The 22,244-nt window shown below is 44.1% G+C and overlaps 2 protein-coding genes and 1 non-coding gene across 9 annotated transcripts in view; 1 reads left to right on the top strand and 2 right to left on the bottom strand.

Annotated features, from left to right (window-relative positions):
* Positions 1–1,079: 1,079 nt before the first annotated feature.
* On the bottom strand, positions 1,080–4,517 carry LOC102220035 (nuclear factor 7, ovary-like). The gene is made up of 2 exons (XM_023325139.1): positions 4,468–4,517; positions 1,080–3,540 (listed from the first exon to the last, which is right to left on the bottom strand). Exon 2 carries the CDS (start codon positions 3,521–3,523, stop codon positions 2,126–2,128), a length of 1,398 nt encoding a protein of 465 aa, XP_023180907.1. The 5' UTR covers positions 3,524–3,540; positions 4,468–4,517; the 3' UTR covers positions 1,080–2,125.
* Positions 4,518–14,371: 9,854 nt separating this feature from the next.
* Positions 14,372–14,562, top strand: LOC111605935. The gene has a single exon (XR_002751913.1). It is a non-coding gene; the product is annotated as a U2 spliceosomal RNA (small nuclear RNA).
* A 2,999-nt stretch (positions 14,563–17,561) lies between these two features.
* The window catches only part of rnf123 (ring finger protein 123), a 45,100-nt gene continuing 40,417 nt past the window's right edge, over positions 17,562–22,244 (bottom strand). For 6 of the 7 annotated variants that reach the window (XM_023325484.1, XM_023325486.1, XM_023325485.1 and 3 more), the window contains 3 exons: positions 20,926–21,020; positions 18,447–18,532; positions 18,022–18,115 (listed from right to left, as the gene is read on the bottom strand). In XM_023325484.1, the coding sequence (XP_023181252.1) occupies positions 18,022–18,115; positions 18,447–18,532; positions 20,926–21,020 (275 nt within the window). Of the gene's footprint in view, positions 18,116–18,446; positions 18,533–20,925; positions 21,021–22,244 lie in introns of all 7 variants that reach the window. The other variant, XM_023325489.1, reaches the window with a different exon arrangement.

Here is a 22,244-nt window from a genome sequence, read left to right on the forward strand (position 1 = left end):
CGATGTTGAAACTGAATCAGAAAAAAAGTTGAAAATAATGAAATTGTCGAAGCACAGCTGATTCCACACGTCTGCTCTGAAATGTAACGTTCTTTTCTTTGGTTCCTGTTCTTCACTGTTGGTTCCTCCGATACTTTCTGCAGAACTTGGATTTTCCCGGAGAAGCTCTGGGAAACAGAGGAAGTTGAGTATATATATTTAAAAAGAAAGCATGTATGTTTTCTACTGTTTGTACCTGGTATTTTCCTGTTGCCCTTGCTGCTTCTGTGCCAATGTTGTGGGAGAGATTTACATTTGGCCACTCATGCAACTATTCTGTGGTGTTGTCTGAGAATGTATTAACATGAAATAAAAGCATTTGTTATTTTTTCTACATGTTTTCCTCTCAGCTGAACGCTCAGCTCTGATTTCTAGAAACATTTATGAGCGGCTGTCAACGACTCCATTCCGGCCCACAGAGCCGCGTTTTTCCTCAAACACTCGGCTGGAAAAACTCACATCAGGAGGAACCAGGTCCAACACACCGGAACCACAGAACTGGACTCGCCTCCAGAACCTAGCCCGAAATTCAGACATTACAAAAAATCACAAATCACTTCAGTAAATAATGCAGGAAATTCAAACAATTTCATAAAACTTACAGAGGATGAATGGATTGATTATTAGTATTAGGATCCATCAGAAATTTGTTTGTATTTAGAAACTTTTTCTGGTCTGAACTGAATGTCACATTGGGCCTCGCTTCACCCACTGCATGAATTCATATTTTATAAATATATTTCTTTTATTTTTGTCTGTCTTAATAACTATACATTTCTGTTTATAGAAATGTATAGTTAGACAACAAAAAAAACACAATAACTGGATTTTCATATCCATCCAACGGTGAGAGAAAAATCTACTTCCTGTTCATTTCTGTGAACAAGTTGAGTTTTAGTGAAAAGGAAAAGTCCTCTGTTTCCTCAGCTGGTTCCAGTGGACCCAGAACAACCGGACTGGGAATCTGGAGTTTTCCTCCCAGTTGGTTGGTGCAGAGAAACGTCAGGTTGTTTCAATCATCGCTGCGCTTCGGACAGTTAAAGTGCTGATCCGCTCCGGCTGCCTCTTATCTCTGATTTCTTACAGAAAAATGTGATGACAAATATTTCAGTGTTTGAACCTTTTATTTGAGATAAGGCCGGCACGGTGGCGAGGCAATTAGGAGAGGAGAAAAGACCCGGACGGTTATCGATGCCATCAGGCGGCTCCAGGGCGGGAACGGGACGCTATTGCTCTGCTGCAGCATCGGCGGCTCTCCGCCTGATGAGCTCCTCCTGGGAGATAGCAGGAGTCAATGGAAACCAATTTAACTCGTCCAGTTATTACCTCGCTGCCTCCCGCCTTTATTCTGGGGACAAACAGGAAGAATGGGCCGGAACACGCTGACCCTGAGGAGCTGGAATCAGCTGGATCCAGGCGGAACCGGACTGATCCAAACACTGAGGTGTGTGTGTGTATCAGCTGCTGGAGAACACAGAACGATGCAAGTCAAGTTGATCAACTTAGCAAGTTTCAGAAACGAGGCGTTTCAAAGTGCTTCATATGATAAAAACATCAGACATAATCAGTTTTACTGCACTGAAAAACAAAACCTTTCCAAGTATTTTGGTCCAGTTTTTAATGCAGATATTTTAATACCTGGAAAATATGACAAAACTAATTTACAAGTACATTTTCAACAACATATAGAAGCCTGTTTTAACCCAATAATTCCTTAATGTTGATGAGAACTAGTATCAGTAGTAAAGCAACAATCACCAAACATTTACATTTTGACAAATCCGATCATCAACAATAATCATCGTTAATAATATTAATAAATGTTCCAGTTATCCTGAATTAAAGGTAACCAAGCAGTGCTCTACCCTCCTGGTTCTAGTCAGAACTCCAGCAGCAGCGTTCTGGACCGTTGGGTTGTCAATCAGACCTGTGAAGACGCTGCTGCAGGAATCAAAGCCACTAAAGAGAAACTAAAGCCTGGATGAGTTTCTCTGATCTGAGACTTTAGTCCTCTGGTCCTGGAAATGTTCTGCAGCTGCTAGAGACCCACTCTGGAACCGGCTTTATGTGGCTCTGGAGGCTCAGGTCAAAGGTCACTTTGTTGCTTCGCTCCTGTTACTGAGAACTTCACAGGTAAAATCTGTATTTTATTCTCTGTGCCAAAGTGAGGAAACATCCTGTCTCTGAAAGTGTGTGTGAAGGTGTGTATGTGTGTGTTAGTATCCAGATCAGAGAAGGACAGATTCCCTCCGTCCCAGTCCAGATCCACTCGGATCTTCCGGATCTGTTTCTGCTCTGGGAGAACAGTAAGAGGAACTCCTGGAGACCAGCTGTAATGTTTCCCTTCACTAAACCAGATCTCCCATAAAGCAGAGGTGATGTAGTTCTTCCTCCCTCCAGACTCTGATAACACACCGAGTCTCCAGGTCCCACCGACTCCGACATCGACGTCCCAGCTGTGGATCCCTGAGCTGAAACCTTCTGAACTCAGAACCAAACGGCATTTATCCAACCGCTCCGGATTATCAGGAAGCTGCTGCTGCTCTGCAAACATCAAACTGCTCAGATCGTCAGACAGGATGAGTTCTGGATGAGCCGTGTTTGGGTCCAGAACCAGAGGAGTGTAGGTCACCATGTTCTTCATGTTGCTCCAGATGTTGAAGGCCAGGTTGCCCAGATGTTTGGCCTGGTCTATCAGAGCTCCTGAGGGCAGCTGTGGATCCTCCAGCAGGGGGCAGCGCTGGACTCTTTCCACTGCAGCCTTGTAGTTGTGCAGGAATGAGACGTCTTCAGCTCTCAGCTCCTCCTCTGTGGCTCTGACTGTGTCTGAAAGAGCTGCTATCTCTCTGCTCAGAGCCTCCATCTTCTCCTTCATCATCCCTCTCTTCTGCTCCTCTTCCTCCCTCAGTGCAGCCAGCCTGGCCTCCTCTTCCTCTGCTAGAAACTGATGAAGCTTCTTAAACTGCTCAACAATCTGCCTCTCTGTGTGTCGGGCCTGGACCTTCCTGTGTTCTGCTGTCTGATCAAACTCCTCTTTAACTTCCTTCTTCAGCTCCAGTTTCTTCTTTAAAAGTTCCAGAGATGTTTTCAGATTCTCTCTGTGTTGCTGAGCAGCTTCATCGATGGGTGTGAATCTGTGGCTGGAGTGTTTTTTTGAATCTCTGCAGATGGAGCAAATTGGTTCCAGGTGGTCCAGACAGAAGAGTTTGAGTTTCTCAGAGTGCAGACTGCAGAGACTCTCTGAAACGTTTTGGTTTCTCTGCTGTAGGAATGATTCACACAGGTTCTTCAGAACCAGATTACAAGGTGGTTCCGCCTTTGAAGATTTCCTCTTACAAACTGGACACTCTCTTGCTGGTTTCTCTCTCCACCAGTTCTTCAGACATTCCTTACAGAAGCTGTGGCTACATGACAGAACAACCGGATCCATAAAGACGTCCTGACAGACTGGACAGCAGAGATCCTCCTCTGATCTGGAAGCCATTTTGTCTCTGAGTGAATCTGGAAACACAGAAAGTCAGTCAGTCACGGCTCCCCTCTGACTTCTTAAAGGTTTTATTAGTTTTATTCATCCGTCCACTGCAGACCCGCCTCCAGAGGAGATTAGCTATGACTAATTTTCAAATTAAAAGACCATTTTCTTCATCACTAAGGCCATAATAATGTAAACAGTGACTATGCTCTGATCAACATTATGTGTTGCAGAAATCTAACTAATGTTTCAGATCTTTAAAGTCTATTTATTTACATTCAAAATCAGATAACGATGTGAGAAATAAACAGTCTGAGCTGAGAGTGAATGAGAGTCTGACATATCTGTAATCCAGAAGACATTTTATCACACCGACTGCTTTCTGTTGTGGCAACAAAGAAAAATGAAGGAGGATTAGAAACTAAATATTTAGCTTGGCAGTCTGACATTTCTAAATGTAGACATGAACACCCATTTTTAAGACAAGCTAAATAAAATAAATCACTGCTGTTAATTTTTCATTGTCAGATAATTCATAGAGTTTCCTGTATCTCATTAAGCTCCTTTTGAATTCTTGAAAAGAAAAGAAAACTTTTTGGAGTAGAGACTGAGTAACGTCAGGAGACCAAACGACATTTTTTGGATCTTGTAAATATCAACTTCCTGGATTTTCTTCCTCGTTTTCTGTTGGACTTCAGGTCCAGACGTCCAGAAATATTCCAAAATGTTCTCATAAAGATGTTAAATAAATAAATAAAAACCTCATGTGAAGTTGTTATTCTTGTGATATTTTTACCAGCTCAGTTTCTGATGTTTCAGAGTTTTTTCTGTTAAACTTTTATTTCATCTGCAAATAAAGATGGGATCGTATCTGTGCCGAAGCTTATTCAGATATTAAGGTTCAAATTTAGCCTTTAAACAGAAACAAGTGTCAATAAATCATAAATGTTACCTACCTTTGAATCCTGAAGCTTTCTGCAGACAGAGCTGATTTCTCTCAGACCACTTTCTGGTTCATCTCAGGTGAGTCAGGAAGGGGGCGGGGCTTCAGCAGCTGAACAGGTTCAGGCTGTAAAACCTGTTCAGGCCTGAAACGGTTTCTCTGTGAGGCTTCAACCTGGAAAGGCCCAATCCGGTTGATCCAGGTGTGTTTTAACCAGAAATGTGTTCTGGGATTATCACCATGTGAGCTCACAATTAAAAAGCTCTGATTAAAGGACAAAACTAAACCCAGATTACAACCTGAGATGGAAACGTTTTAATCTGTTATGATTCAATAATTCATCATGGAATCCTGAAATATCTTTTTCTTTGTACCATCATTATTTATGCAGGGATTTTTTCTGTTATTGTTATTTTTCAATGTAATTATTGTGGATTTATTTGTTCATTGATGTATGTTACCAAATTAGCAGGGTTAATTTTTAAAATTTATTCACCAATTAGTGTGTATAACATTACAGAACAAACATTTATTTACAAAACATCAAATAACCAATTTGATTAGAGAATGAACAAAAATAAATGGACAAGAGACAGAACATAACCAAATAATGTCACAACAAAATAAATAAAAAGTTATATACAGTATATATATATTAAAAAAAAAAAAAAATCCCTTCTCACCCACCGCGGGTGGTTCTTATCCTCTGAGCTCGGGTCCTCTACCAGAGGCCTGGGAGCTTGAGGGTTCTGCGCAGTATCTTGGCTGTGCCAAGGACTGCACATTTCTGGACTGAGATGTCTGATGTTGTTCCTGGGATCTGTTGTAGCCATTGGTCCAGTTTGGGGGTGACTGCCCCGAGGGCCCCGATGACCACAGGCACCACTGTGGTCTTCACCTTCCAGGCCCTCTCCAGTTCCTCCCTGAGGCCCTGGTATTTCTCTAGTTTCTCGTGCTCCTTTTTCCTGATGTTGCAGTCGCTTGGTATTGCTACATCTATCACAACGGCTTTCCTCTGTTGTTTATCCACTACGACAATGTCTGGTTGGTTCGCCATTACCATTTTGTCTGTCTGGATCTGGAAGTCCCACAGGATCTTAGCTCTGGCGTTCTCCGCCACCTTTGGGGGTGTTTCCCACTTTGATCTCGGGGTTTCCAGTCCATATTCTGCACAGATGTTTCTGTACACTATGCCTGCAACTTGGTTATGTCGTTCCATGTACGCTTTCCCTGCCAGTATCTTGCACCCTGCTGTTATGTGCTGGACTGTCTCAGGGGCCTCCTTGCACAGCCTGCACCTTGGGTCTTGTCTGGTGTGGTAGATCTGGGCCTCTATTGCTCTGGTGTTTAGGGCCTGTTCCTGGGCGGCCAGGATGAGGGCCTCTGTGCTGTCCTTATATATATATATATATATATATATATATATATATATATATATATATATATATATATATATATATATATATATATTGTTGGAGTTACTTTCTATAATACTGGCTGCAGAAAAGAAAAAACTAAAGTAAAGCTTTTGTACTTGGATGCATTATTGAATCGAAGGATTTAACAGAACAAAGACACAATCATCAAAAAATCTCCAAATGAATCCAGAGTTGGAGAAATTTAACTTACTAAAAGAGTTGATAGTTTGAAAAGTGATTAAATATTTACTATTTTCAATTAAATAATTTTGTATTTACAGTGTAGGAGCTGCTGGATTCAGCAGATTGAAAACGAAATGAAGCTGCAGGTCAGAGCAGCGCTGACCTCTGACCTCTGACCTTTCCTGCTGATCAGATTGGAAGTGGAGGATTCTGGGAGCTGCTCACTGATCGGCTCAGTCAGCAGATGATCGTCTGCTGTTGGAGGTAAAGAATCTCTTCAGAACCTTCTGGATCCCAAACCGAGTCAGAGAAGAATCCCTTCCCATCTGGGTCAGAACCCGCTCTGAGGTTCCGATCATTTATTCTGCATGATTCCCTGAACCCACCGGCTCCATCAGGTTCATCCGTTTCACTTTTCTTCCTTCGTTGTGAGGTTTGGATATGGAGACAGAAGAACATGTAATAATTTACAGTGTGAGAAAAACTAAAACAAGAAATTAGGAAATGCGGCAGTTCTACGGGTTCTGTCTTTTCCTCTTTCTCTTTTAGCCATTTATCTGCTTACACACACACTGCAGCCTACATAACCATGTTTATATGTAAACAGACTGAAACATGAACGAAACGAAAAGTAAATGTATAAATAAAAAGTTAACTCAGAAAGATGTTAAAGTGAGAGCACATATCCATTGTCTTTATGGCTTTTCTATTTTTTGAATACTGGAGAAATTTGATGTGTTGTTTGAATTCCTCTGTAAAGGCTGAAAAACGAGGTTTCTGATTTGAGAATTTAGATTTATGTACATGATATTTGGCGACTAATAAAATTAGATTGATAATATAAAATTGTTTTGTTTTATTAGTGGGATAAGAGAAGAATCCAAACAACATTTCTACATAAGTGAGAGAAAAGTCATCAAGAATTGTTTGGGAAATAAAGGTACTAATGTCTTGTCAGAAAATACATGAGAAACAACAAGAGCAGAATAAATGACAGAGATTTTCTTCATAGAGTTGGCAGAATGAACAGTTCGCGTCAGTTTCTCTTTTGTATCGTTAAAGGAAAAACTTGCAGGGATAAAAACGATGGATCGTCTTAAAAGACACTTCTTTGATCTTTTTAATAATCAAATATTTAGATGGAAGACACCAGATTTTTTCCCAGTTCAGGTTGGAGGCAAAATTATTCCAATAAGATAAAACATTAGAAACAGAGACCATGTTCTTCTGGAATAAGGCACAAACATCACGGTTGTTCCTTCGCTTCACTAATGTTGGTGGAAAAACTAGTGTTTTTCCACCAACATTAGTGTCAGCAGGTCTAAGATTTAAAAAGCTTTATAACACCATCAAAAACAAGAGCCCGTTCCTTAGTGGGATGGGAAACCAAACGTTTCTAGAAGTTCAGAATAAAACATTAAGACGCCGTCAGGACTGAAAGCTGCTGAACTAAGATGATTTCATGTTCAAACCAATTTTCCAAGAATAAATATTTATGTTTGTACAGAATGACTCCATTGCTCCAAATATGATATCGGTGGGGCGAAAAATTGTGTTTGTAAATTAGAGAGCAGGAAAGAAGCATTTGTTTGTGGAAATTATGAAACTTTATGGTGAGTTTTTCAGCGTTGTAGTTGCAAAGGAGAATAAAATTAAGGCCACCAAGTTTTGAAAATAAATAGTTAGGTATAAAATTCCAGACTGAGGATGAATTTTTAAGAAACTGTTTAATCCAATTTATTTTGAAAGTATTGTTAAAGGTTGAAAAATTAAGAAAATTGAGGCCACAGAGTTCATATGAGTTCATAAAGATTGATTTTCTGATATAATGAATTCTACTTTTTCCATACAAATCTGTAAAGCATTTTATCAAAGATGTCAGTTTATTTACAGAAAGAGACGAAGCTGGATGAGTTAAACGGGATATACCTTCTGCTTCTGCTAACAAAATCCTTCCTTGAATTGATAAATCTATTTGTAGCCAAGAATTTAGTTTCTTTTGTACATTTTCTATAATGGGGTTAAAGTTCAGAGCACTTCTACAATTTGGATTTTTGTTGATCTTTATGCCGAGATCGGTGACAGAGTCTTTAACAGGAATATTATAAATATTCAGGAGACTGCCAGGGATAGTCAGGGGAACAGGAGACGACCGGGGACAGTCAGGGGAACAGGGTATGGCCGGGGACAATCAGGGGAAAATGGGACAATCAGGGGAACAGGGGACAGTCGGGGGAACGGGAGACCGCCAGGAACAGTCAGGGGAACAGGGGACAGTCAGGGACAATCAGGGGAACAGGGGACGGCCGGGAACAGTCAGGGGAACAGGGGACAGTCAGGGGAACAGGGGACAGTCAAGGGAACAGGAAATGGCCGGGAACAGTCAGAGGAACAGGGGACAGTCAGGGGAACAGGAGATGGCCGGGGACAGACAGGGGAACAGGAGACGGCCGGGGACAGTCAGGGGAACAGGAGACGTCTGGGGACAGTCAGGGGAACGGGAGATGGCCGGGGACAGTCAGGGGAATGGGAGACAGCCAGGGACAGTCAGGGGAATGGGAGACGGCCGGGAACAGTCAGGGGAACAGGGGACAGTTAGGGGAACAGGAGACGGCTGGGGACAGTCAGGGGAACAGGGGACAGTCAGGGGAACGGGAGACGGCCGGGGACAGTCGGGGTAGACAAGGCAACTCTGTGACTAGATTAACTAGAAAACACAAATCCGAACAGTTTGTTCTGCAAAAACACAAAAGTCTTACCATATTTCTTTTTTAGTTTCTAGAGCAAATGTCTTAATTCACCTCAAATATGACAAAACTAACTTACAAGTAACTTTTCAGAAAGACTTATGAGCTTTTTGTAAGTCATTAACTCCTTAATATTGATGAAAAGTTATTTTTCCACTGGCAGATTACTTCACTTACCAAACATTTTTCCTGTTATAAGTGAAATAATCTGTCAGTGGAAATAAAACTAAATCAATACTCAAGGATTGTTTACATAAAACACAAAATCCTATTTCTTTCTGAAAAGTTACTCATAAGTTCATTTTTCCTTATTTTAAGTGTATTACGATACAATACTTGGTAACACTGAGTGTTTTTGCAGTGTGGATGAACATCATGATCATCAGCAGCTGTTATCTCAGCCTCCTGTTGCCCTGAAACCTCCTGAGGCCTTCAGGTCCTCGATCACATCGATCAGCTGCAGCTTCATCCTGAACATCAACGCTTCCTCCGCCGCTCAGAGCGACGCCACGCTGAGAGGAACCGAGCTCACGTCTGATCCTCTGCCTCCCCGATCCGACTACAAAACAGGAACCAGAGAGAGGAACCGACCCAACAGGAACCAGAGAGAGAGGAACCGACCCGCCGGACCGACAGGAACCAGAGAGAGAGGAACCGACCTGCCGGACCGACAGGAATACCTGGCGACCGGCTCAGAGAGACACAGGACCAACCAGCAGCTGCTGAAGAGAGAAACAGGAAAAACGATCAGAAATCGCCAAATACAACAGCTGAGTGGAAACTGGCAACAGGCAGCCAATAACAGACAGGTGAATGGTAACTGGTAACCAGTAAGAAACTGGTAACCATTGAACATGAGTGATGTGAGTACTGCTGATGGTTCCAGTTCAGAGTTTCGGATCAGAACCAGAACCGGGACCTCGGTGTTCAGGTTTAACTCTAGGAAGTTCCAATTCCAAGCAGGAAGTCCTTTTAAGGTCATGGAAGATAATCTAGTTCAGTGAGCAGAAAACATCTAGATATTCTACATCTATGTTTAACTGAAATTTAAAAATCTGTTTTCTGTCAAAGAAACAAATTAAAAATAATGTTTGAACCTAATTTCACACCCAGAACCAGAACCAGCTGGAGCTTCACCCCGTGACCTGGATGTAAAACGCTCCGGGTCACATGACCTCTGGCGGCGCCCCGTCGCTCAGCTTCCCGTTTCTCTGTTGATTAAAATGCAGAACGAGGATTTCTGGCCGACATTAACGCCTCCTGCAGGTTTTCATCTCTGAATTTGGCCTCATTAATGCAAATGTTAAGCAAATGCAGTGTTTCCTGTTTCTTAAAACCTGTTAATTACAGCTTGCTGGTGGGGATTTCTCCCCTGCATTAGACTAAAACCCTCCTGCAGCTTCATCTCCCCCAGATACAATTTCATGCTTCACAAAGTGCCGCGTCTTTAATTTCCTCGGCTGCTGCAGCCTGTGGAGTTAGCGGAGAACAACAGGTCATAAAAACAAACGGCTGAATGGATACGAAGGAGCGCCGGCTCATTAATCTACAGGCGGCTTCCTCTGAGGAACGCAGGCTGGTCTGGGGTCAGAGGTCACCGGAGGCTGCAGGCAGGAACGAATCCAGGCTTACTGACCGAATCTGAGGGGAAGAAGAATCAACATGGAGAAACAGAAACGCTTTAATACGGAGAATAGCTTCAAACTAAATGTTCAGATTCAAACTAAGTAACTTGATGTTCTCTGGACTTGAAAAAGAGCTACATAAATACAGGTCATTTAGTTAACAAGTTAAATATTCATGTGTAAACTAAATATGAATGAACAACATGGTGAAAACATGACTGAAAAATTAACCCCCATTTTTTGTCTTGATGGCTAAATAACAGAAATTATTGCTGTTAATTTTTGACTGGGTAACTTTAAAATGGCGCCAACGTGTTTGTGGCGAACAGGAAGCAGAAACCAGAGGAAGCCGCTAATATGAGTTATTTCTACGGTTTCTGATTATTTACAGTTTTCGCTTTAAGGAGCCTGAAAAGCCTCATGTTGGTGTGATTACTGTCTGACTCCGGGTTTAAAGCTGAGATCATGGCTGGAGTTTCTCCTTCAGACTTCTGGAGGTCAGGAGGTCAGAGTCGGTTCATCCAGTTAATCCTGAGGTCACTTCCTGTCAGAACTTCCTGCTCCGCCTTATTGTCCATTTTCTGCGGTTCTGGTGAAGTGGGCCACTCGGTGTGGGCGGAGGAGGAGATGTGCCGTTTGCTGTGCTTTAATCATATTTCACGCCGACCTCACTTATCTTCCTCTGCTGTTGTTTAAGGCCTGTCAGAGCAGATATATCAGCCGCCGGCGGCCTGCTGCAGCACTCTGAGGCTGCAGCACACCTTCAGGGTTCACACGTCATGCTGTAGCAGAAGGACAGGCTGGAAAACTGGCTGCATATCTGCTTCATCCAGGTTCTGCCTTCCTCAGAGGAAACAGACAAACAACAACACTTTTTATATGCGCTGAGCCGGTTTTAAAGCCAGAAATAGTTGGGATGTTTTCCTCCTGATGGTCCGGTCGACCCGGTTCCACTGGAACCAGAACTCCATCATCTGCTCCTCCTCCAGCTGCTGTGGTTCTCCGAGTCAAACCAACCTGTTCCCCTCCTGGCCTGTAGGGGCGCTGCACCAAGAACCACTGAAGGAAACGACACACAAACCTCTGAAGACGCTGAGAACAACTTCCTTCTTCACCAGATGGAAACAAGATGGAGGCGTCAGATTTTGGTGTTGGAGGATTTCTCCTGCTAGCGCTAGGCTAACACGTTAGCTTTGGTTGTATTTACTACCTGCGCTGTAGTCCATGTTAAAAGTCCGTCTGTTTGTTTGGCACTGCATTACCCAAGATGCATCTGTTCTTTGGTAGTTCTAATCGTACGTAGCTAAGCAGGTTGTTTTTCTGTGCTTCTGCGTGGCTCGGTGGCGTGGAAGTGCCATCCCGGACATCCACCATCAATCTTTCTTTGGTCTTTCGTGTATGAAACCTGTGTGCGTTTTTATGATGTAAGTGTGCAGTTTTATGTCCGATATTTGTGTTTGTGTCGGTTGTTGGCCCAGGAGGTGATGGCGTCCTCGTGTTTCTCTGGCTGCCGACAATGCAGGCGTTTACTTATAATAGCTCAGGTTATATACTATACTTTGCCAGATACATATTGTTATTGTATTAGTATATGAGGGAATTACCGTTCATTTCATGTGTTCTGACGGTTTTTGTCATTTGTTGCATTTACCTGACTGTTCATTTGTGGTGTTGTGGCGCCCTCCGGTGGATTTCTGTGGTGCTGCAGGTCATTTTCGTCCTGTATCTACGTGTAGCTATTTTTTGCTCACATGGCTATTAATATGTACCTTTATTGATTTTCTGTTTCCTAATAACCACACACACACACACATGAAACATCAATAAACTTCTGAGCTGCACCGTTGGAGTCGCCTTATTCCTTCTGACCGAGGAAGATTCGATTAATGAGAGATCTGGATTAAGCGCCTGTTAGACGCACACAGGCTTCTACAGTCCACTAACTGCTTGACATTCACATGTGCATTCAAACCGAACCAGAGTTCACTTCAACCGAACCAAAACAAAAAGTTAAAAGCTGAAATAGCAGCATATAAATGAAACCGGAGAGTAGTAGGAGAATGTAACGGAGTGTAAAATGAGCTTCATCAGGATACCTTCAGCAGTCAGGCAGCCACTGCAAAACAAACCTTACAGAAACAGATTTAATTCATTATATTTTTATCTAGAGGAATATAAGTTTATTTAACTGAAAATGAATGAAAACAGTAAAAGAATCAAAACCTGCTGAGTCCGACGGAGATGAACTGAAATAAAGAAACGAATCAACATAGAGCTCAAACTCTAACGGGAACCAGCAATCGCCGTTCAGAGCTTCATTATTTCACCGAAGCTTTGACAGATCGAACTGAATGTTGCTGCTCCAAACAGAAACATTCAGAAATGATTTGACCCCTGACCTCTGGCATTTATCAACAGTATGATGAACGGAATCTGGACCAGCGGAAACTTCAAACGCTTTCATCAGTGGGGGTCAGAGGTCATGCAGGCACCAAACCCCTGAATGAACCTCGGTGATCCATCAGCGCAGCACCTGAGCCGTGCCGCCATCTTGTCTTCATGACTTATAGAGGAGGCGGCCGGCGGTATTTCCTGTCGCCGCTGATGGCAGTGGAAGCCATTTGTCACAACAACTTTACCTTCGCTGGAGGACAAAGAGCAGGAAATAAATGATGGCCGCCTGGATCCCAGATGGCCACTAATCTTTCCCAGACTAACCGCTGAAGTCCAGACGGTCCGACGAAACCGCCGCCGGTCCCGAAGATGAACACCAAAGAAACACACGTCTGAAAACCATCGGCAGCTCCAGAAGCTGCATATTTTTTCCTTATGAAACTTTTTGCAGGAGGCCGAAGAAGAGGAGGGTCCTTTGGTCTTCATCCAGATGTGATGAGGTCATTTCCTCCTGATGTGACGACGGAACGATGAAGCAGGAACTGTGAACATTTATTAGCTCATTTTTCAAAATGATTCTGTTGAACCACAATTAAAAAGGAATGTCTGACTGTTGTTTCTGAAACAACCAATCAGAACCAGGAGGCGGGTCTTAACGCTGTCAATCACCGCATGCCACTCAGACCCTCCTCCTTGTTCTCTCAGCTGGTTACCACAACAAAGCTTGGTATGAATGATAAGGCTAGTTAGCATAGCCGCTGATACACGGCTTTCCTGTAATGGAGCCAGTAGCACATTGAGCAGCATACACGTGAGTGATTGACAGCGCTGATTAGTTGTTTTTGGTCAGGTGCATTTCTTCAGAGGAGTCAACAGCTGGGAGCAGATCGATCCTTTCACAGATGATCTGTTTCATGTCACACTGAGACAGTTTTAACTGTTATGTGAAAAGATTTTTGGAAAAGTTTCATACTGCAGCTTTGACAGAGGATCACAACAGTTTTGTCCGGACCTGTTTTTCCCATCGGCTCCGATCTGGCTCAGCTCTTCGTCTTTTCTGGTTCTATTGCAGCAGCAGGTGAGTGAAAAAGCAGAGGCCCGTTTATGTGACCACAGTGCCACCTTGTGGTTGGTTGTGAAACTTCCCCATTAAAATCCCAAACGGGTTCCGTCCAGTTAGGACATAAACCTGTAATTATTTTAATACAACGATGCTCCTATGAATTTATAATTTTATCTCCTCAAACATACTTTAATCACATTTATTCTCCAACCTTTTAAAACGTGTTTAAAATTCAGGCTTTCTATTGGATTGCTCAGCGAGTCACATGACCAGAAATGACCGCGTCGGTTTCTTTTTCAAGCAAATCTTTAGTCATTTATCTTTATTTCCTGTTGAACGCGACATCAGTTCAGTTTAACATCAGTCTAAACTTTATTCTCTGTTTACACTGCTTGTTTTATGAGCGATAAAATCTAAAGTTTTCCGAACCGGGAGTCAAAACGGGATGTTCGAGGTTGAAATGGTTACCTCCCAAGTTAAATGGGTTATCGCTTCTCGGCCTTTTGGCTAAGATCAAGTGTAGTATCTGTTCTTATCAGTTTAATATCTGATACGTCCCCTACCCGGGGACCATATATTAAATTGATTTTTGGAGCAGGGAGATGGAATAGGGGCTTGCTCCGTCCACTCCACGCATCGACCTGGTATTGCAGTACCTCCAGGACCGGTGCACCCCCTCATGCTGTTATATGGAAATCTGTTGGTCTAAGACGGTGAGCAGAGCTGGTTATGATTAAACGTGATTTATATCTGTGCATCTGGAAGCCTGACGATCAATAACATTAATAGTAAAATTGATCTGGCAGCAGCTCAGCCTGCTGTATCAAATGGACCAATGGAAAGTTGAGTGGAAGGAAGAAAAGTACAGTTGGAAGCCGCTGCCAGTTTCAGTCCGTACACACCCTGAATACTTAGACTAGGCTTAAAACTTTCCTCTGATTGAGCTGATGGGCTGGCTTAGGTTATCCTGAGTTATTTCTGTTAATATGGAGGACAAACATTATTTCACTTTCTTCTTTTACTTCTCTCCAATTTGCTGTAATTTCAGCTGTTTTCGGATCAGACCCAAACACCTGGGCCGATGCCCGAACACCTGGGCCGATGTCCAAACACCTGGGCCGATGCCCGAACACCTGGGCCGATGTCCAAACACCTGGGCCGATGTTTGGGTCGATGTTTGATCCACTGAGCGAATGCTTCTTCCTGTTCTTACCTTCACATAGAAAGTTCTCCTGGATCGGTTCTTCTGCTTCTTTTGGTGTCTCTGCTCTGTCTTGTCAGAGCTGGTACTGATCCAGGTTCTGGTTCTGCTGGTCAGGAGGACTGAGTGCTGCTAGTAGTTCTGCTCCAACATGAGGAACCTGGGATCCTCCACTGCGGGTCAGGATCTTGACCACTAGATGGCAGCATTTCATCACAAACTGCACACCTTCTCATCAGTTTTAATTTCTGCTCTTCTGAGCCTAAATTGGGTCAGAACCAGTTTAGCAATAACATTTTCTAGGTTACCTGAACCGGAACCCTGAGGTGGTACCGTTTAATCAGAATCAGGTCTTCAGCAGATCAGAGCTGTTCAGCTCATTCAAGTCTCTGCTTGGGGTTTGGGTCAGAACTTCCACCTGGATCAGGTTCTGAAGCCTCTCTCTAGATCTGTTTGACCTGTTTCCATGGAGACGGCAGCTTTGAGCCTCCTGGACAGGAATCCAAACAGAACCGGTCCAGTGAAAGTCTGTGAATCTCCGACCCGTCTCCTACAGATCGGGTCGGGTTCTATTGCGCTAAAACAGTCTCAATTCACAAACAGATGGAGATTCACATTTGTAATTTTGATGCAAACACAAATATATATTGATATAAAATGCTGCCTCTGGCCTGTGGGTGGCGCTGCATTTGCACGTGAATTTTGAGACTCCAGACGTCTCAACCCACAGATTTCAACAGGGATGATCAGCAACCAATCAGGTAACTCCTCAGTTGAACGGACCCCACTTTGGGGCAACTTGTATCACACTGAACGGACCCCACTTTGGGGCAACTTGTATCACACTGAACGGACCCCACTTTGGGGCAACTTGTATCACACTGAACGGCGTCTGTAAGTCAACATACTGCTGATACCCCACATGCTACTGTCAGCATTAAAGCTAAGTAGGTCACAGCAGAAGCTAACGCCCTAACTGGGCTGGCATAGATGAGCCATCTTGGAAAAATATGCGTATATTTAGGATATGATCCATTTTGTCTTGGTAAGAAAAGCCTGTCACCCCAGATAGCAGGCGATGGTAATTCAACGTCGAGTTACAGTCGGAATGGTTGGTTTTTGGTTGAGGTGGATCAACCATCAGACAATCATCCAGTTGGAGCCAAGCAACCAACGTTGAAGAGATCCATCAAGCCAATGTTTCCAACGTATCATCCAGTGTTTTTCAGATCTACACCGTGTAACAAATTATTATGCAAATTGGATTAAAGAGTCATAAAGATAACATTTTTTGTTGTGCTATTAAATTTATAGATGGTATTGTGTGTCAGGGTTCTTTGAATCACTATAATTAATTTCGGAGATCTGGTTGATTAGTTTGTCTGCTGAGCTTAATTAAAGGAAATCTAGTTAAGGATGTTCCACATTATTAAACAGGCCACAGGTTTCAAGCAACATGAGAAAGAGAAAGAATCTCTCTGCTGACCAAAATCGTATTTTTTTAAAAGCTGGAAGTGAAAAAAAAATTCAGTCCAAAAATGAAACATTTAGATTTTTTTTTTTACCATAAATACAAAAAGTATAAAATGTTAGATAAAAACAGAGATAAAGTTGAATATTTTAAATAGTTTTTGTCTAACCAAGAAGTTTTTCTCCTTTTTCTGTCACATTTAAATAAAATTATTGTTCATATCCTTCAGATTAAATCGGTTTAGAGGTATTTAATCTGCAGAGCAGCATCAGGAAACCCGCCTGTTGGATCTGCAGGTGAGTTTAGTTTGGCGTTGCCATGGCGATACCTGAGTCAGAGAGCCTCCTCAGGTCTGCAGCTTCATGTTTTAAACAGCAAAACGCAGGAAGAGAAGATGTGAGGATGAGGAGACAGAACATCTGGACCAGAACCGGACCAGAACACCAGGTTCTGTTTGCTCCGTTGGCGTCAGGGAGGAGAAATAAGATCATTATAAATGCAAACCAAGATATATTTGTGTTCGCATCAAAAACACAAGTGTGAATCTGGTTCTGTGTTTCTGTGAACTGAGACCGTTTTAGCTCCATAGGTTCTGCTCTGACATCGATCAGGGGAAACGGACCGGCCCGGTTCTGCTATAAATACTCCCAGACCGTCCTTCAGCAGTCCTCCTCCTCTTCCTCGTTGAGCAGCTATTTCTGTCCAGGGGCGTCAGGTTCGTCTGGTACCACATCCAACCGTTGAATCGGTTACAGTTTCATCAGCGTCCTGCTGAGATGCTCAACATTCATCATGTTTTTATTTTTCTCAAAAAATTCCTGCTTCATTCTGGAAATGTAAAAACTGAGCCTGGCCCAGATATCGTAGAGTTGACCTGAACTCCAAGGCCCAATAAAGAGAAGTAGAACAAGATGGCCGCCCTGGTGATGACGTCACTATGGAAACCCAGTGTGGAACCGGTGTGTGGTACCGGTAGGTCCAAAATGAGCAGACAGGACCCGGTTGTTTGGTTCAGGATTAATAATTTAATCAGGTTACAGATATGCTGCAGTTTCGCACCAACAGAACCAACATCTGGATCAGAACCGTCCGATCCATTGCTGCATTTTTGCTCTTAAACACTCAGAGACGTTCAACCAGCTCCAGAACCAGAACCAGAACCAGAACCTAAAGCTACAGTGGACCTGAACCAAGCTGCTTCTGATGCTGCAGCTCATCCATGAGTCAGCCCGGTTCTGGTTCTGAAGGGGAAAATGGTCCAGAGTCAGAGCTGCTATCACACACACACACACACACACACACGCCAGGACTCTTTCAAAATAAAAGCTCAGCCTGCTAGTCTCCGTTGAGCTGCCAGCTGATTGGCTGCAGACGCCTCCATGTTGGACGGTGGGCGGAGCTCCGGTGTGTGTGTGTGTGTGTGTGTGTGTGTGTGTGTGTGTGTGTGTGTGTGTGTGTGTGTGTGTTAGGAGGGCTTGCTGTAGTCCTCCACCCCGGTGATGGTGGCCTTGCAGAAGAAGCAATCCTTGTTGTTCATCAGATGCTGATTGATGCAGGCTCTGCACACAGAACACAGCGGAATCAGAACCAGAACCAGAGCAGAGGAACCAGAACCAGACAAACCAGAACCAGAGCAGAGGAACCAGAACCAGACAAACCAGAACCAGAGCAGAGGAACCAGAACCAGACGAAACCAAAAAGGTTGAAAGTGAGGATATAATTACAGGTTATAGGCAGATTTTGTTCACACGACTATGAGTCTAAAAAAGAACAAATCTAATTTTGACCTTTAGTTAAATGTATTAAATAATAATGAAACATTGAGTCTGAGTGGTTCCGGGTTTCTGAGTGGTTCTGGGTTCTGAGTGGTTCTGGGTTCTGTGGACTCACTTGCAGGACTTGTGTGAGCAGGGCCTGAAGACGGCGGAGATGGAGTGGGCGTAGCAGATGGGGCAGAGATCTTCCTCGCTGGTCGGCTGAAACAGACAGAGGGAGAACTTTGAGTGACACCAGAACCAGAACCGGACCCGGACCCTGCTGCAGACACCTGACACCAGTAGGGTTCCTTCCTGTTAAAGGCGTTTGTCGCCCCCTGCTGGTCCAGGCTGAATGACTGACAGCTGGGATCAATAGGATTGATTGGTTGATCGATTGAAATGATTTGCTTACTAAGGCGTGGCGTTATGAAACAGATCTATAGAAATAACCCGAAAAACGGAACAGTTCTGACTGATCCTGGTCCGGTTCTTCTGCTGGGCGGTTCTGATCCGTTATAAACTGGAGGTCTGCTTCTTCATGCCAGGACAACCAGAACCTCTTGGCTCGGTTCTCTGTAGAACAGAACCCTGAACCGGTTTCTGCTGGGGTTTCAGCGCGGTGCTGGTTCTGCTCGGTCCAGTTCTGCAGGAAGCTGCTGGCAGCCTAAAGGTCACGGTAAGGTCGCAGTGTGCTGCAGGAAGCGTAGCGTGTCGGAGCGGAGCGGTGACCTTTCCGTCAGACCCGGCGGGTTCCAGAGTCTCGTGTTGTTCGGCCCGAAATGAGCAGAACTCCTGCTGGGACACAGATCCAGTTCTGGAAATAATCCTGTTGGCATGAAGAGGAGCAGCGTGGGTCGGGCTGGGTCATACCAGGCCAGGTCGGGTCCGGTCCGGTTCGGGTCCGATCTGGTTTGGGTCGGCCCGGGTCGGGTCAGGTCAGGTCGGGTCTGATCCGCTTTGGGTCGGGTCCGATCTGGTTTGGGTCGGCCCGGGTCGGGTCAGGTCAGGTCGGGTCCAGTCATGAAATGTCTCATTTCATCAGGACATTTAAAAACGTCCTGAAACCTCAGAGGAATCGTCTGGTTCTGCTGCTGACCAGAACCGGTCCGTTTGATCAGAACCTGCTGGACTGAAACCAAGCGGATCCCTTCCTGATCACCGAACGCAGCATATATCAGCTGTCTGCAGGGGGCGCTGTTCCTTCAGAGAGAGTGAGTGTTTGAGCAGAGAACAGGAAGGCTGAACAGATTAACCTGACCTTCCAGATCCCAAGCCTTCAAAATAAAATCTACAATCTTTTCATACAAAAACTGAAAAGATTTCATTTTCCAAATATTTACAAGTAAGAACTATTTTCAAAATTATTTCAATCATCCTTTCTGGATTACGAAATGTTTACGTAATAATGAGAATACAGTTAAAAAGTTAGTGGAATAAAGATTTTACCAGAAATTAAGAGAAAAAGTCGTTAATAAGAGAAAACCTTCAGAGTTTGGAGGATCCGTTAAAACTGATGTCTTAAAAGATGAAGTATTTCACACGATTTAATGTTTTTGTTATTTTTCATGTTGAGTTCTCATAAAATTATTACTTCATCCTCCTAATATTACCACTTTATTCTGGTTATATGATGACAGTATTCTCGTAATTAAAATGAAAATTGCAGCCTGGCCCTAATACTTCGTTGTAGAGTTGACCTGAAGTCAGAGCCTAAATGAAAACAAGATGGCTGCCCTAACGCTGGTGAAAAAATCCCAGATTTTCAAAAAAAATTCAACCCTAAAAAAAAAAGAGAGAAAAAATGTCAATTCATCTCCCTGCAGATTCTGTCCATCGTGGAACAATCTGGACCTGGGAGAGTCGGCAGAGTTAGCGAAGGTTCTGGAACGTAAACATGGAGGCTGATAGTTCACCATGCTAACCGCTAACATCAGGGGCTACAGCAGCGCTAAAGGCAGGATAAATATTCCTTCTGATCTTCTTTCTTCTGTTGTTTCAGTTCCTGAAACGACTTCATGAAGAACAGAACCAGACTGCAGGTTCTGGTTCTGATCGGTGCCTCAAAGAGCAGCCAAACCCTCCAGAACTCCATCAGAACCCAGAAAATGCTGCTTCATCGCTGGGCCATGTCAGGGTAGCAGACTGGAACTGGAGCAGAACCAGACTGGAACCAGACCAGAACCAGTTCCAGACCCTCAGGTTCTGTTGAAGGTCAAGCAGACACTGTGGAGCTGCTGGTTCTGCTGTCCTGGTGACATCAAGCAAACACAGAACTGTGTGTGTGGGTGTGTGTGTGCGTGCGTGCGTGCGTGCGTGTGTGTGTGTGTGTGTGTGTGTGTGTGTGGAGGGAGATGTGGATATTTTCGTGCTCCTGTTTACCTTCATTGATTCTCTGATTCACAGAGCGACCTTGAGCTAAATGTCTCAATAAGCTGCTGATGACATCATGAATATGCTAATTAGGAGTGATGTCACTTACAGATTAGGATAATGAGAGATGAACTATGAACATGAACTGATTCAGTGGAATTGATAAAAACTAAACTAAGACCTAGACCCAGAAGAATTAAATCCAGGACAGGAAGTGACCTCAGGACAGGAAGTGACCGTACCGCTGTGGAGGCGGCAGCCTGCTTGGACTCCTCGGTGAGAAACTCCAGCATCTCCTCCACCTTCTGCTTCTCCTCCAGGCTGATGTAGTCGGTGTCTGTTGGCAGGAAAACAGAGTCAGAAACGGATCTCATCAAGCAGAATCAGAACCTTCAGAACCTCTGGTGGTTCTGATGGGTCACAGCCTCAGATTCCAGTGAATTTATTGTTTCTACTTCTGGATTCACTGAAGATCAGAAGAAAACCTGCTGAAACAGCAGAACCGGACCTCTGCAGGCCCGACCGCGGTTCTGGTCGGACCTAAGGACCCGCAGAGCGGAGCCGGACGGAGGCTAATGGCCCACTTTACGGCCACAGCGGGATCACAGGCACCGGTCCAGACAGCGCGGTCACCACAGGGTCAGGAACCTGACGCAGAGAAGGTCCAGATGTTTCATGACTTGGTTCGGTTCTGATGGGATCCCTGCCGCCCCGGGCCTTAGAACCCAGACCAGAACTGACCCGATTCTTCTCAGAGGAGACATCAGGACCGCTGGACCGCAAAACGTCTTTAAACCTCAAAAGTTCTTTTCCAGCTACTCTGAGTTCTTTGGACCTTGGCAGGGCCCAGTTTTTGTTTTAGTCTCCTCTCTGTGGATCCTACAGGCAGAACCAGGTTCCTGAACCCAAAGCAGCTCGGTCTACAGAACTACAGAGAACTGAGCCAGGAGGTTCTGGTCGTCCCGGCATGAAGAAGCAGACCTCCGGATCAAACACTTAAAACAACGCCCAGACATTTTTTGGTGTCTGGAAAATGAGCCGTTTCAAAAACCTCTGGCATATCGCCAATCAGCAGACACTGCGCAGTTGCCTGGCAACCCCAGGGAAACCCTGCTCGTTACCTGGCAACCAGAGTGAAACTCCAGCAAAGACTTTTATTGTCTCTCCATCCAGAAACCACTTCCTGCATTCTGGTTGGTTCTCCAGGAGGCTCCACTAATGCTTTTCGAAGATGTACAGTTGTATAATTGCATGTATTTTCAGGTGCGAGTGTCAACACTGAGTTGGGGGCGTGGCCAGCAGCACCTTATTTGGATTTAAAGTGACAGAGGCCCTAAAACAGCTGAGCAGAATCAAATCTGATCTATGAAAAATGTGATGAGCATGTTTTGTATAGACCGTAAATCAGGGGTGTCAAACTCCAGTCCTCCAGTCGCTGTCCTGCAACTTTTAGATGAGCTTCTGCACCTGAATAGAATAATTAGGTCATTAAGGCTCTGGAGAACTGATCTACACCAGGAGGAGGTGATGGAGCCGTTTCATTCCAGTGTTTTGTACCTGT

Source organism: Xiphophorus maculatus, chromosome 20 (assembly GCF_002775205.1).
Source record: "Xiphophorus maculatus strain JP 163 A chromosome 20, X_maculatus-5.0-male, whole genome shotgun sequence".
Classification (NCBI taxonomy): domain Eukaryota; kingdom Metazoa; phylum Chordata; class Actinopteri; order Cyprinodontiformes; family Poeciliidae; genus Xiphophorus; species Xiphophorus maculatus.

What these genes read in the sequence shown, in the direction of transcription:
- LOC102220035 (XM_023325139.1), bottom strand. Translation starts at nt 3,523, where the DNA reads ATGGCTTCCAGATCAGAGGAGGATCTCTGCTGTCCAGTCTGTCAGGAC.